Source organism: Notolepis coatsorum, assembly GCF_963971535.1.
Source record: "Notolepis coatsorum genome assembly, chromosome: 8".
Taxonomy (NCBI): domain Eukaryota; kingdom Metazoa; phylum Chordata; class Actinopteri; order Aulopiformes; family Paralepididae; genus Notolepis; species Notolepis coatsorum.
The window spans coordinates 71600480-71614563 of record NC_140172.1 but is presented as its reverse complement, the minus strand read 5'-3'; the positions used below and the strand labels follow the sequence as shown (position 1 = coordinate 71614563).

General features: G+C 43.7%; 1 protein-coding gene across 3 annotated transcripts in view; it reads left to right on the top strand.

The window, feature by feature from the left end:
* The window catches only part of acaca (acetyl-CoA carboxylase alpha), a 143145-nt gene that overhangs the window by 15629 nt on the left and 113432 nt on the right, over positions 1 to 14084 (top strand). For all 3 annotated transcript variants that reach the window (XM_084320849.1, XM_084320847.1, XM_084320848.1), the window contains exons 3-6: positions 5769 to 5901; positions 8926 to 9064; positions 13169 to 13278; positions 13823 to 13904. In XM_084320849.1, coding sequence (XP_084176975.1) covers positions 5769 to 5901; positions 8926 to 9064; positions 13169 to 13278; positions 13823 to 13904 — 464 coding nt within the window. The remainder of the gene's footprint in view (positions 1 to 5768; positions 5902 to 8925; positions 9065 to 13168; positions 13279 to 13822; positions 13905 to 14084) is intronic.

Genomic DNA, 14084 nt, shown 5'->3' with positions numbered 1-14084 from the left:
GTATCCCAGTCTACACAGCCGGGGTAAAAAATGTTCACATTTTTACATCCCACCACCCTCCCATAGGAAAGAGACGGGGATCCCCAGAGAGACTTCCCACGCGAGCTGTACAGATTGAAAAGAATATATTGCACCTTGAGCCATGTAAAAAACTGGTTTTAGGGCCTCCGGGGAAGAGGCACCGAACCCATACACACTCAATAAACGAATTGAATCGAATATACATACAATAGAAAAGGACCCTTCTAGAGGGTCCACTCACTTTGACAATCTGAGGAGGAAGGCTCTGTACTCTGATGGAGGCTTCCTCACATGGATCACATGGAAGAAGGAGTCCGAACTCACAGAAGGCCTGAGTAGGCGCTTGGTGAGGAGGAGCCCTGACCACCCCCCCTGAAAACAGATCCATCACATGGACCTGAACAGCACACGGAAGTCCTACCAACAGAGACGCGCACGGTGACGTACTCTATGGCGGGGGAATTCCTGCGGTGCACACGCCCAATATACCAGGCCGTGGGACCAGGAACTCCCTCCCCCCCCCCCCCCCCCCCCCCGTAACGTGCCGAACCGCCACGTGACGGGAACCTTGAAGGACAGGGGGTGTACCCCTGACCGACAGAACAATGGGGAGAGGAAAGGTTACCAGTTCACCCCTTTACGACCCCACACCCATGATACGACGTAACGACAAAAAGAGAATATGACACAGTCATAGTCAGCTCTATGAAGCGTTTCACAGCTCCACACAGCGCACGAGCTAACCTGCTATCTGATTTTTACTAAGGAAAAACACAGAATAGAGAGGGCTCTAAGAACCCCGGTCCAACATACACATGTGCTTCTGTGGCCAGTACAACCCAGTTGTAGGTCACATGACACACACAACCCATCATCATCACAATGAGAGAATACATCATTCTTGATTAGTATCGACCACAGGCCTTGCTAAGCACACGACAGCAACCAAACCAATTTCCCTTTAGGAAATAAGTTTCTCCAGCAGATTTAGCACAACCTCAGCAATCAAGCTGAGAGTTACATCGTATCCCTACCACACAAAAGACACAATTAATGCACAACATGTCTGATAGGAGGTGATAAAGTCCCCAGGGAACCGGGGGGGGAAAAACACAATCCTCCTATTTTACCCTCAACACGGCCAGTTAAAACAGGAAAACCTGTTAATGTGTGAACTCACTGTCCATTGTCATTACAGTCTGAGAAAGAACATTCTTTTACTCACTCGTCACCAAGCATAGCTTCATAGGTTAGTTGCCTTAGTAGTGAGTACACGGTACACATAAACACCATGATGTTTCTCACACAACAACCAGATCAATACATCACGACCTGCACGGAGAAGCTACTGCCAGTGACAAAAACAGCTCACACACAACCCGCAACGTATCTCAAATGCATTGCAACAACACACGTTTTGGGAAAAAACACCGTCATTCACAATACATTTAGCAAGGTAAAACCAGAAGACGTGTTATGAGGGTCTGGCCAACCCCGTACCTGCCCGGAACGCAGATCAGCGAAGTGCAGTCATAAGCCACCGTAGAACACAGCCCTCTTTGTTGACGCAATCCCCGTCTAGGCTCAGGCAGGGTTGACGAACATCCCCTGTCAAAGATGACGTCGTGGTCAAGAGTGTAAAACATGTTAAAAATCAAAGCACGTTCAACAGAATAGCATCAAGCTAACGGCTGCTCCAACCGTTCTGGTGCTATCGCTTCCGCTCGCGAGACGCCGATCTACGACGCACGCGATCAGGAGCGAGCTCCCGGCGGCGCGCGAGAAGCCTAAGCTACCCCGCGCCAGGCCACCGACCGGCTAACCGTAAGCTATGAACATGTAAACAATGACATAACACTCACCCAGACAGGCCGCCGTTCTGAACCCTCCTCACTTTTTAAGAGAAAAGAGAAAACAAGACGTCAACACCGCTTCACAACGGTGACATTAACACGTCCGGCGGAATCAGCACAGTACCAACTGGCCTGTATAGCTGACTTTGAACATGAATCTGCCGCTATCGCACATTACATGCACATATCCCCTCGTGAAGGAATACTCTCATTTGGATATGAAAGATGGGGTCTTAACACGGTGACAGAGAGAATCCACTCGTCCAGAACACACAGGGATCACCAGTGTCAATGGTCGCGGCCCACTAGTTAAAACTATAATGGTCGCCAGACCAAGGCCTTCTGTCGCCTAGACGGCTAAACAAAGGACCCTAGCCTGGGGCCGGTTTCCATAAACTTTGTCTAGTAGCCCCCATAGCACTAACAGACAAGTGGAGCCTGCCAGCAAACACTACTCACCCAACCTGGAACGCACCGCTCCTCACAACAGCGGCATGTCCGACAGTTCAGCTGTGGCCTGACAGGTTTCACCCCAACAAACACAGCAAGGAACTGCAGTTGAGAAGCATGCAGCGGCGTGCTCCCAATACGAAAACCGGTGGAGGGTTTGTAGAATGATCATCATCTTCTAGACACTCCAGTACGAAGACAATATCGCCGTATTTTCTCGAAAATAGTGAGAGAGAAAATAAAGATATGATGTCAACGTATCCTTGTTTCCCAAGCTGTTCCTAATCCAATTTCTTCCATCATGGTGTCAAGTGTGGGGATCTACCGAGGCACCTCTTCCTTGTGGTGAAAGCGAGAAGGAGGAGAGCAGGTGACCACACACCTGCTTATGAAGGTAAGCTGATGAGGGGTGTGGTCAGACTAATACTGGTATTAGAGGTACATTTGTGGTTTATTCAGTACGCGTGCACGTACGCGAGATAGTGCAGAAGGCGAAGCCAAGCTAAGCCACTAACGATACAGAACATGCCTTGCCTGCTTGCGTCAGGCCTGTAGACGGCCTCACTGCCTATACACCCCAGGCTCTGTTACCATACTGTACCCTAGGCTCTGTTACCCACACTGCACCAACTCTGAGCTCTGTTTATACTCTAGGCTCTGTTACCCACACTGCACCAACTCTGAGCTCTGTTTATACTCTAGGCTCTGTTACCCACACTGCACCAACTCTGATCTCTGTTTATACTCTAGGCTCTGTTACCCGCCACACTGCACCAACTCTGATCTCTGTTTATACTCTAGGCTCTGTTACCCGCCACACTGCACCAACTCTGAGCTCTGTTTATACTCTAGGCTCTGTTACCCACACTGCACCAACTCTGAGCTCTGTTTATACTCTAGGCTCTGTTACCCACACTGCACCAACTCTGATCTCTCTTTATACTCTAGGCTCTGTTACCCACACTGCACCAACTCTGAGCTCTGTTTATACTCTAGGCTCTGTTACCCACACTGCACCAACTCTGATCTCTCTTTATACTCTAGGCTCTGTTACCCACACTGCACCAACTCTGAGCTCTGTTGCCTATACCCTAGGCCAGGGGTCTGCAATTTAAGTTTGGCCTCGGGCCAAATTTGTTCCAACTTCCAACCCATTATATGGCGGGCCAGAACCAAAATCAATGGCTAATTTAATGAGTTGATAGTGAAAAAACCTTAACTCTGTGACAGACCACCTTTTAACTAAGACATACATTTGTGGCAGAGGCAGGATAAAAATAAACGAGCTGCATTAGGTGGCATAATAAACTGTAAACAAGCAATTTCTTCTACTTTCCATTATTATATATAATGGCTACATGTTTGCACTGAACATTATACCTTTGTCTTTTTGCTTTTGCCATTTTATTATAAAACCAGAGACAAGCGCCTCTCTCTATCGGTCTATCCTACATTATGTGCAACCAGCATCTGATGGCCCGTTCTGTGGAGCGGACTGGATGAGAAACGATAGGAATTTTCCATTGGTTCTCTCAGTCCACATGACAATTTCTAGCATTTCCATTGGCTATAGTGACAGACATAGATAATAATAATAATAATAATAATGCAGGACCTGCTCAGAGGTCTTTTAATTGGCATGCACAGCCTAGGCTCTGTTACCATACTGTACCAACTCTGAACTCTGTTGCCTATACCCTAGGCTCTGTTACCATACTGTACTCTAGGCTCTGTTACCATACTGTACGACTGTTACCATACTGTACCCTAGGCTCTGTTACCCATATTTTAAATATTAGTATAATAATAATAATAATAATAATAATAATAATAATAATAATAATAATAATAATAATAATATAATAATAATAATTAATAATAATAATTAATAATAATAATTAAAAAAAAACTGTCCGGTCATATAGGTGAGACTGTGCTGAAAAAAATGATACCAAACATACCATGTTAAAAAAAAAGTTGCCAAAACTTTGAAAATAGCTTAGCTTTCTTTTAGGTTTAGGTTTTTTTTTTCTTTCTTTTTTTTACTGATATTCGAACTTGTCTACAATTCTGCAACACATTTCAAATTAGATTTTTTGTTAAAGTGACAGCCCTATTACCCACACTGTACCAACTCTGAACTCTGTTGCCTAGACTCAACTGTCTACAACTGCCGTACACTGTAATCATAGTAATCATTAATCAAATAATCATAACTACCTACCTCATACTATAGTCTACCCATATAACTCTGTATGATAGCATGTACAATAGTGCTGTATGTACCGTATATATATGTGTATAACATAAATATCTGTCTGAATATACTAGTAAACTAGCAAACAAAAGGGTAACTTCCAAATAAGTACAGTGTATAAGGTTGCACAATAATACAATATATATATTTAGTTTTACTTATTAGGGTAGAATAAGGTCCATTCTGCCTTTAGATTACGCTGTACTTTTATTTTTTCCAGCCCAACACCTTGTGCACGGGAGGTGGTACAACCTTGCAACTGTAATTGTACTGTAGTCAAATCAGTTGCTCCAGACACCAGTCTTCCTTTTATCAGTCCTCGTGGTGGTGTTGTCATGTTATCAGCTGGAATGATGGATGTTAACTGGTCATGTTGTAAAAATGTTGCTCTTGTTTTGCTTGAGGATAGACTGTTTAAACTGTCTAACTGTCTAAACATGGAGATTAGTAGCAATGTTTAGGCTACCGTGTCTCTGCAATGTGGACTGGTTATATGACTGATATATCCGGCATTATACATCTGTTACATTATTGCTGGTCTTATACCTACAGTATGAAACATTTTAATCTAATGAAAAATGTAATGATCATTTTGATGGTAGCAAAAACACTATACATGTTTACCTTCCAACAGGCCAATGCCAGAATGACCATTAACAATCTGTCTGCCTCATAACCTATTGGTCTTGACAGGGTTCGCACAAGGTCCTTGAAGTGCTTAAAGTGCTTGATTTTTTACAAAAAAAAGTCAAGGCCTGGAATTCCTTAAACGGCAAATCTTTTAACAAGGTGCTTAAAAAGTAATTGAAATTCAAATCAACCAATCGCATTTAATGTTTTGTTCATCATCCATGATAAAAAATGTCTGAATCAAGAATTTCTTTTACAAAATCTGACTAGTCGCTGTCTTGCACGCTCCAACTGCTTTTCCTCATTTCTTTTCCTCAATTATTTTACTCATTTCTTGGAGTGTGATGCTCTAGCTTGCTCTAGCTGGCAAGCAGGCCAAGAAGATGCTTAAAAAACAGCATTTAAAAGTGAATTGTATCCTTCGAGTGAAATCCTTGAAAAAAAAAACGTGCTTGGAAAAGTACTTAAAAGTAATTGAATTTCATTTTGCAACGTCTGTGGGAATCCTGTCTTGATTACATGTTAACGGTAACACCGTTCCTCCCGCCTCCCAACAGGCCAAGCATGTCGGGGCTGCACCTGGTGAAGCAGGGCCGGGACCGGCGCCGTATTGACCTGCAGAGAGATTTCACGGTGGCCTCCCCAGCAGAGTTTGTCACCCGCTTTGGTGGCAACAAGGTCATCGAGAAGGTATGCAAAAATGTTTCAACGTTTCAAAACAAAGTTCCAAAGTGCTGTCGCTAGGGATGGGTACCTTTCACATTTGAACCGATACCGGTACCGGTACCTGTGAATCGATACCGGTACCCAACGGTACCTTTTTTCGGTACTTTAGTCTCAAGAAATGTAATTGACCTACCTCAGTCGTAAAAAAAATAATCCAAACTTCAAATAACTACAATTTCGACAGTTTTCGGCTTGTCATTGCTCCGACTGCTTTGTTGTTGAATCAAGTCAAATCCCAGGTAAGCATATATTGTGCGTGTGAATGTTGACATGAAAAGAAAAAAGTAAAAAAAAAATAATGTTTTTTTTTTTTTTTTTTTTTTTTTTTTTGGTTTCTCACTTCATTCGATACTCGGTAGTACCGACGTGTTTCGGTTCGGTACCTCAAAAGTACCGAATTCGGTACCCATCCCTAGCTGTCGCTATAATGTTCACTTCACTGGCATATCTTCTCACTTCGTTTGGAATAAAACTCCTCCAGCCCTTGAATGTGTGTGATAACAGGGTGTCTGCGGGGTATTAAAAAGTATTAAATTCATAATTCTCAATTTAAGGCCTTAACTCATTGACTGCTGGGAATTAGACGGGGGCCCGCTCTAGCACTGCCACACTTTAAAAGATAGGACTGCATCACCTTGTTTGTAGAGCTATAACTATATTCTATATTATAGCTATGGATACAATACTATGGCCCATTTGTCATCACCTATCTTATCGTTCAATATGTGAAAAATAATGCATTTTTCCATCCATACGTTCCCATGTTATACCGTGGTGAATATAAGTATGGTTTTAGAGCGGTCTAGGGTAATTCCCGAAATGCTGAGCTATAGCCGTATAGTCAATTCCACTATAGACATTGTCGTTTCTTGCCTGTACATGCTATTATTCCGAAATCAAACATTTGGCCGTCCCACAGGCCAAGATACAAGGTTACAAAGGGTGCTCGATACCGCCGTCTAGCGTGATGCGGCTGGTATTGCACTTTGGCATTCTCAGGATGATTCCCCATGTTAACCCAGAGTCTGTGTGCCTGTAATGAATAGAAATATCAAATAAAAGAAATAACGTATCAAATAACGTATATATACGTGGTTGGCGTTCAATGGTCGTCGACCAACCACGTATATAATCGTTGTTGGTGGCCATTGAGTTCAAGTGTATTAGTCTTACATTTCATTTGCACAGGTATTTCAATTATTAACACTGAGTGCCAGCAACGCGTTTTGTCGTTAGTTCATGCCGCCAGTTGAGTGCCGGCAACGCTATATAGCATTTGTTTGTCGTATTTTTTTTTTATTGGCGATTTGAATTCATATTTCATCAATCGAGCCTCAGGTTAGTGTTGCAGACTCTCTCTGAGCTCAATTGGGAAGATACCGCCCCCTATCGTCTCTCCCTGTGTAACTGCACCCCATTACTTTAGACTGATGGGGGGGCGGGCCAGTTTCCTCATTTTTACTTTTCCGTCAAGCCAACTGAAGAATCCATTGTGATCGCCGGCCCGGAAAACGCGTGGATTATGTATTTACAGTACCCAACGCTGAATCAATAAACACGATCGATATTTGGAATGGCGATCAGGAATTGGAATAATCTTTTTGGATAACATCTGATCTGAGGTAAGGAATTTATTTGACCAGTCTTGGGATAATCAGAGCTTTTTTCACAGATATATCAATGTGTCCCATATGTGTGTGTCTGTGTGTGCTCGCTGATCAGGAAATGAGAGAATCGATATTTCAGCCCGCTTCTATAGCGTGCATAAGTACACATATACTATCGATAATCTAGCGTTTATTTGAAAACGATTCATAAATATGCCGAAAAATGACAACGTTTTTGTGTATGCCAGAATATTCCAGTAAATGCCGATTATCACGGAATCTTTATATTTTCCTTGAAAACGAGGGCTTTTCAAAATGCTATCAAACGGAAATGAAGCGATAAAAAAAATTTAAAAAATTAAAAATAAAAATATCCATTTCGACAATGTTGACTGCAAACAAGTCATTGATAAGCGACGGGCAGATTAGACACATAGCCATAATTTAAGACAGAGATTATGCGTTCACAACGCTATTATTGAAGTGGGTGCTGGCATTCAACCACGTTTTACCATGTTAACCAGTGGCACTGGAAGTGTTAAATGTATGAAATGTTTTTGTATAGGCGGCTGGGCGGCGCAGCAGACATTGCGCTTGTCACCAACGCAAGAGACACCGGGTTCGAATCCGGCTGTCGGCGTTGACTCCGGCTTGGGCCGACCGTCATACTAACTCAATTGGCAGAGTTAGCGGGTGGAAGTCGATGGGTGGTAATCTGGTGTTTTTGGACAGCGTCTCCTACAGGTCTGTTGGGGACTCCTGCACAGCAGAGACAGGACATGGCGGGGGTAGTGTGAGCCTCCCACACGTTACACCTCGCCAATGAGAGTCCGCGCTGGCAGGTGAAAAGATGTGACAGGCTGCCTCCTCGTGTATCGGAGGGGACACGTGATGCAAGGCTTCTATCCTCCCTACAACCGGCCAGTGGGAGGCATATGCGAGCAACGTTCAAGACAGGGGAGGGGAGAATTGGCACAGCGAAATTGGGATGGGAGAAAAATAAAAAAAGAGGAGAAAAAGTGGATACAAATTTTTTTTTTGTATTTAAGTCGTTGTTTTTTGCAGGGTTACCAGGAGCTTTGTTCGTCTGGTGATTTTTTAGCATGGCCTTGAAATTTGTATAAGTGGTATTAAAAAGGACTTAAAAAGTCTTAAATGTAACTTGTTGATACCCGCAGATACCCTGAATAACTGAATGAAAGCTGGGGCAGAAAGGTATAGAGGCCTTTTCTCCTCAAATTGGTTATTGTGCCTTTTAATGGTCATTATGTTTTTTTGGTATTGAATTGATACATGACTTCAGTGCTGGCTAGACTTTAATCACTGTGGTTCTAATATTTGACTCCTCTTAAAATGTCACACTCATTCTCCTCTTCACCAGGTCCTCATCGCCAACAACGGCATCGCGGCAGTCAAATGCATGCGCTCCATCCGTCGCTGGGCATATGAGATGTTTCGCAACGAGAGGGCAATCCGTTTCGTTGTCATGGTGACCCCTGAGGATCTGAAGGCCAACGCAGGTGAGCTACTACTACCGTGACCACTCTACTGAGGTAATCGCCTTTAGGCGGTGTGGCGACTGTTTCTGCTGCTTAATGACACGGCAAAACACCTGACACAGCTGAGCCTTAGCGCTACTGAGTTTGAACAAACGCATACTAAGTGCTCCCAAAGATGGTCGTAGGAATTGGGGATGCTTCCATACCACTGTTGTTACTACCAGGTGCTAAACTTCTAGTGTTGGTTGATACCAAGTACCAGTCCATTACTTTTACAGTATAGACCATCAGTGGATACAAAATGATTGAGATATAATGGGGCTGGGCGATTTAATCAAGTTTAAATTTCAATTATGATTTTGGCTTCCCACGATCATGAAAACAAGATGATCTATCTATTAGGGCTGTCCCCGACTAAGTATTTGGATAGTTGACTATGATTGGCCAAAATTTGCCGTTAGTTGACTAAAAAGATTTAAATTTTTTTATTTTTTTTTAATCGTTCCATTTGGGCTGGCGTGGCAGCTGGCGTCCATTTGCGTGGCAGTAATTTCATTTTTTTTACTAAGAGGTTGGCAGTCGACTACGGCTCCTTTCGACCGATTAGTCGACTAATCAGCCCTACTATCTATATAAAATTATTATTGGGCCCCAATGCCGCGTTGCTTTCATTTTGTCTTGTAAATCGCACCCTTCCTTCACAGCAGTAGTTTCAGCTCGCGTTGAGAGGGAGGAGCCACGGCACCTTTCTCCAGTTATTTTGAAACGTCTTTGGTGTCTTGTAGAAGATGACAGAAAGGCAGCCTTTGGTCGAGAAGAAACGTAAAAACAAATTGTCGTCATATGTTCTCACATATCAACAAGTAATTGTGTTTAATAATCACGGCTTCAATATTAATAAAAATAAACAGAAAAAGATTCGATATAATAAATATATCTCCATTAGAGAGATCTAACATGCTGTAAGATTTTCCATAATTTGGGACGAGGACTATGTAGTATTTTATTCCACACAACTGTGTGTGGTTGAGTCTACACAGTCCTCATTTCAATTCATAAAAAATCTCGAGTGAACCTTTTTAATCAAACATAAATCGAATATGGTACACGTGATATCCTACACTTTGGCTGTGCAGCAGGCCAGAGTGAGTTCTGACTGAGGGTGCATCAGGCCAGAGTGAGTTCTGAGAGTGTAAAGTGCAGCAGGCCAGAGTGAGTTCTGAGTGTAAAGTGCAGCAGGCCAGAGTGAGTTCTGAGAGTGTAAAGTGCAGCCGGCCAGAGTGAGTTCTGAGAGTGTAAAGTGCAGCAGGCCAGAGTGAGTTCTGACTGAGGGTGCATCAGGCCAGAGTGAGTTCTGAGAGTGTAAAGTGCAGCAGGCCAGAGTGAGTTCTGAGAGTGTAAAGTGCAGCCGGCCAGAGTGAGTTCTGAGAGTGTAAAGTGCAGCAGGCCAGAGTGAGTTCTGAGAGTGTAAAGTGCAGCAGGCCAGAGTGAGTTCTGAGAGTGTAAAGTGCAGCCGGCCAGAGTGAGTTCTGAGAGTGTAAAGTGCAGCCGGCCAGAGTGAGTTCTGAGAGTGTAAAGTGCATCAGGCCAGAGTGAGTTCTGAGAGTGTAAAGTGCATCAGGCCAGAGTGAGTTCTGAGAGTGTAAAGTGCAGCAGGCCAGAGTGAGTTCTGAGAGTGTAAAGTGCAGCCAGCCAGAGTGAGTTCTGAGAGTGTACAGTGCAGCAGGCCAGAGTGAGTTCTGAGAGTGTAAAGTGCAGCCGGCCAGAGTGAGTTCTGAGAGTGTAAAGTGCAGCAGGCCAGAGTGAGTTCTGAGAGTGTAAAGTGCAGCCGGCCAGAGTGAGTTCTGAGAGTGTAAAGTGCAGCCGGCCAGAGTGAGTTCTGAGAGTGTAAAGTGCAGCCGACCAGAGTGAGTTCTGAGAGTGTAAAGTGCAGCCGGCCAGAGTGAGTTCTGAGAGTGTAAAGTGCATCAGGCCAGAGTGAGTTCTGAGAGTGTAAAGTGCAGCCGGCCAGAGTGAGTTCTGAGAGTGTAAAGTGCAGCCGGCCAGAGTGAGTTCTGAGAGTGTAAAGTGCATCAGGCCAGAGTGAGTTCTGAGAGTGTAAAGTGCAGCCGGCCAGAGTGAGTTCTGAGAGTGTAAAGTGCATCAGGCCAGAGTGAGTTCTGAGAGTGTAAAGTGCAGCCGGCCAGAGTGAGTTCTGAGAGTGTAAAGTGCAGCCGGCCAGAGTGAGTTCTGAGCGTGTAAAGTGCAGCCGGCCAGAGTGAGTTCTGAGAGTGTAAAGTGCATCAGGCCAGAGTGAGTTCTGAGAGTGTAAAGTGCAGCCGGCCAGAGTGAGTTCTGAGAGTGTAAAGTGCAGCAGGCCAGAGTGAGTTCTGAGAGTGTAAAGTGCAGCAGGCCAGAATGAGTTCTGAGAGTGTAAAGTGCAGCCGGCCAGAGTGAGTTCTGAGAGTGTAAAGTGCATCAGGCCAGAGGGAGTTCTGAGAGTGTAAAGTGCAGCAGGCCAGAGTGAGTTCTGAGAGTGTAAAGTGCATCAGGCCAGAGTGAGTTCTGAGAGTGTAAAGTGCAGCAGGCCAGAATGAGTTCTGAGAGTGTTGCATGAATGAATGAATGAATGAAAACGTTTAAAATGGACACCACAGCTACAGTACATTGGACCAGTCACAGTGGACAGACCAGATGTGTTGTTTTGTGCGTTTATAGCACAAGTGCTAGTTTTCAACACTAGGCATGTGTTGTTATGGCTTTAGGGATCATCCACTTCCGCTAACTCTTTGTTCTGCAGAAGGGGGTGCGGATTCTGCAGAACCATCTTGCATACACAAATACACACACTGTGTATGTATAATGTGTGTGAGGTTGAGGAGGTGGGGCATACAGGGTCCATTAAAATGTTCTCAGCCTTCTTCTTAGCCTGGACTGTGCACAGGACAACTGACCCAGGCATATGAAGTTTATAAAGAATAAACCTGTGTGTGTTGTAAGCTACTATGCCTATAGTAAAATAAATAAAAAATATGTTAATAATACAGTATAGTAAATGCTGTATCGGAAGGAGTCAGTTTACAAATATTTGCACTTGGTGGTTTATTGTTTTATCAGGATCCCCATTAGCTGCCAATTTTATTATTTTATCCATTTAATTATTGGGCTCCTCTCCAACGAAGCAATATAATACAAATACTGAATTCCATTAACACATTGGCCGCCAGAGGGCGCTATGGGCATTGGGCCGTTGCGTGCCAGCGCTTTGTTCAATGGAGAGAATGCCGTGTTTGCGAGTGCTTAAAATATATGAAATATTATAGCTATGGATCTAATAACGCTGTTGATTGTAAGTGAGTTCCTTCTGGTCAACATGCAAAAAACAGATTGTTTTTTCTTTTTTTTTAAACTTTATTTTCTAGCGTTTATCGCTTTTCTGGTCAAGTATGACGACAGAAACAGGTTGAAACGGGATGTAGAGCAGGGGAAGACATTCTGAGAAATGACGGCGGGTCCGGGAATCGAACTCGTGTCCCCCAGATCCGTGACGAGCACGGTTTTCCCCGACGCAGAAATAGCGCCGAGATATGCGGTGAGCTACTGGAGCTCCCCAACAGATTGTTTTTTCATCCGTACATTTCCGTTTTATACCGTGGTGAATAAGAGTATAGTTTGGGTGATTCTGAGTAATCACAGGAAAAGACGCGAAAATAGCCCTTTAGTGAAATCCAGTTATCACGTTGTTCCAAGTACTGGTCGCGGAGGTCCGTCCCACGTTACCCGGCTTAAACCCCGTCCGCACGGCTCGGCTCAGCCCAGAAAACAAACTACATCGTTTCAAATGGAGTGCAATAGTGGCCGAAGGCGTTAGAGGGCGGTATTGACCGTCTGCCAGCCCAGACACATTCAGAACAGTATGCACAGGCTTCCCTGATGAATTATGAATGGCAATAGCGAATAAAAGAAATAACGATTAAAACCCGGGATATCTCGGGTCTGGCCCCGAATGTGTTAAGAGAATGATTAAAATAATAATAATGATAACATTGAAAAACACAACAAATGATTCAACATCAAATGAAATAACTCATCAATGAGAGGATGTTATTAATGTTATTAGTTTTCCCATGTGTCTGTCCTCCACAGAGTACATCAAAATGGCAGATCATTACGTACCTGTTCCCGGAGGGACCAATAACAACAACTACGCCAACGTAGAACTCATATTGGACATCGCTAAGCGCATACCTGTCCAGGTACCATTCACAGTTTTTTCATGTATCCCGAGTGTACAAAAAAACTGCTATTTAACCTTTTTATAATCAATACATTTTGTCATAAATTATCCAAATAAAAACAATACAAGGGCCAAGCTATGGAAGAGCTATAAGAGTTGTATCTGTGATTTACAAACACAAATCCAAACACATATGCTATGGATGGGCGTGAGTAATCGTTTCAACTGAACTCGAGTCTTTGAGGAAAAGTGCTTGTTTGTGCATTTACTGTAATGTTGGATGGTACATTTAACGTTACCGCAAAAAATTTGTTAGCTTAGCGTTATCTAAAAGATGATAACAGTGGTTCATGTTTGTGCACATTTTCAAATTGTTCCAACAACATGTCGCCCACTTTCCCCACTACTGGAGTAATTCATGCGACACGATCTGGGAAAACATTACTCATGCCCATCCCCATCCCTGACATACACACACACAAGTTACTGCAATACGCTTGCAATGGGGTTCTAATGACTTAAACGTGCAGAAGAAACGATGTGTCCTGTGATGTTATTTCCAGGCGGTGTGGGCCGGGTGGGGCCATGCCTCAGAGAACCCCAAGCTACCTGAGCTGCTTCACAAGCATGGCATCGCCTTCATGGGTAAGAGTCCTCCACATAACTTAACATGTCATTTGGTGGAAGCTTTTCTCCAGAGAGGCCTTAGGCCTTGTGTCCATACTGTATAGCATCTTTTTCCGAGCACCTGCATCTTAATATTTAAAAAAAAAATCCAATGTGGAGAGACTATGTGACACGGTCTAGGCCGCCATATCTCGGCAG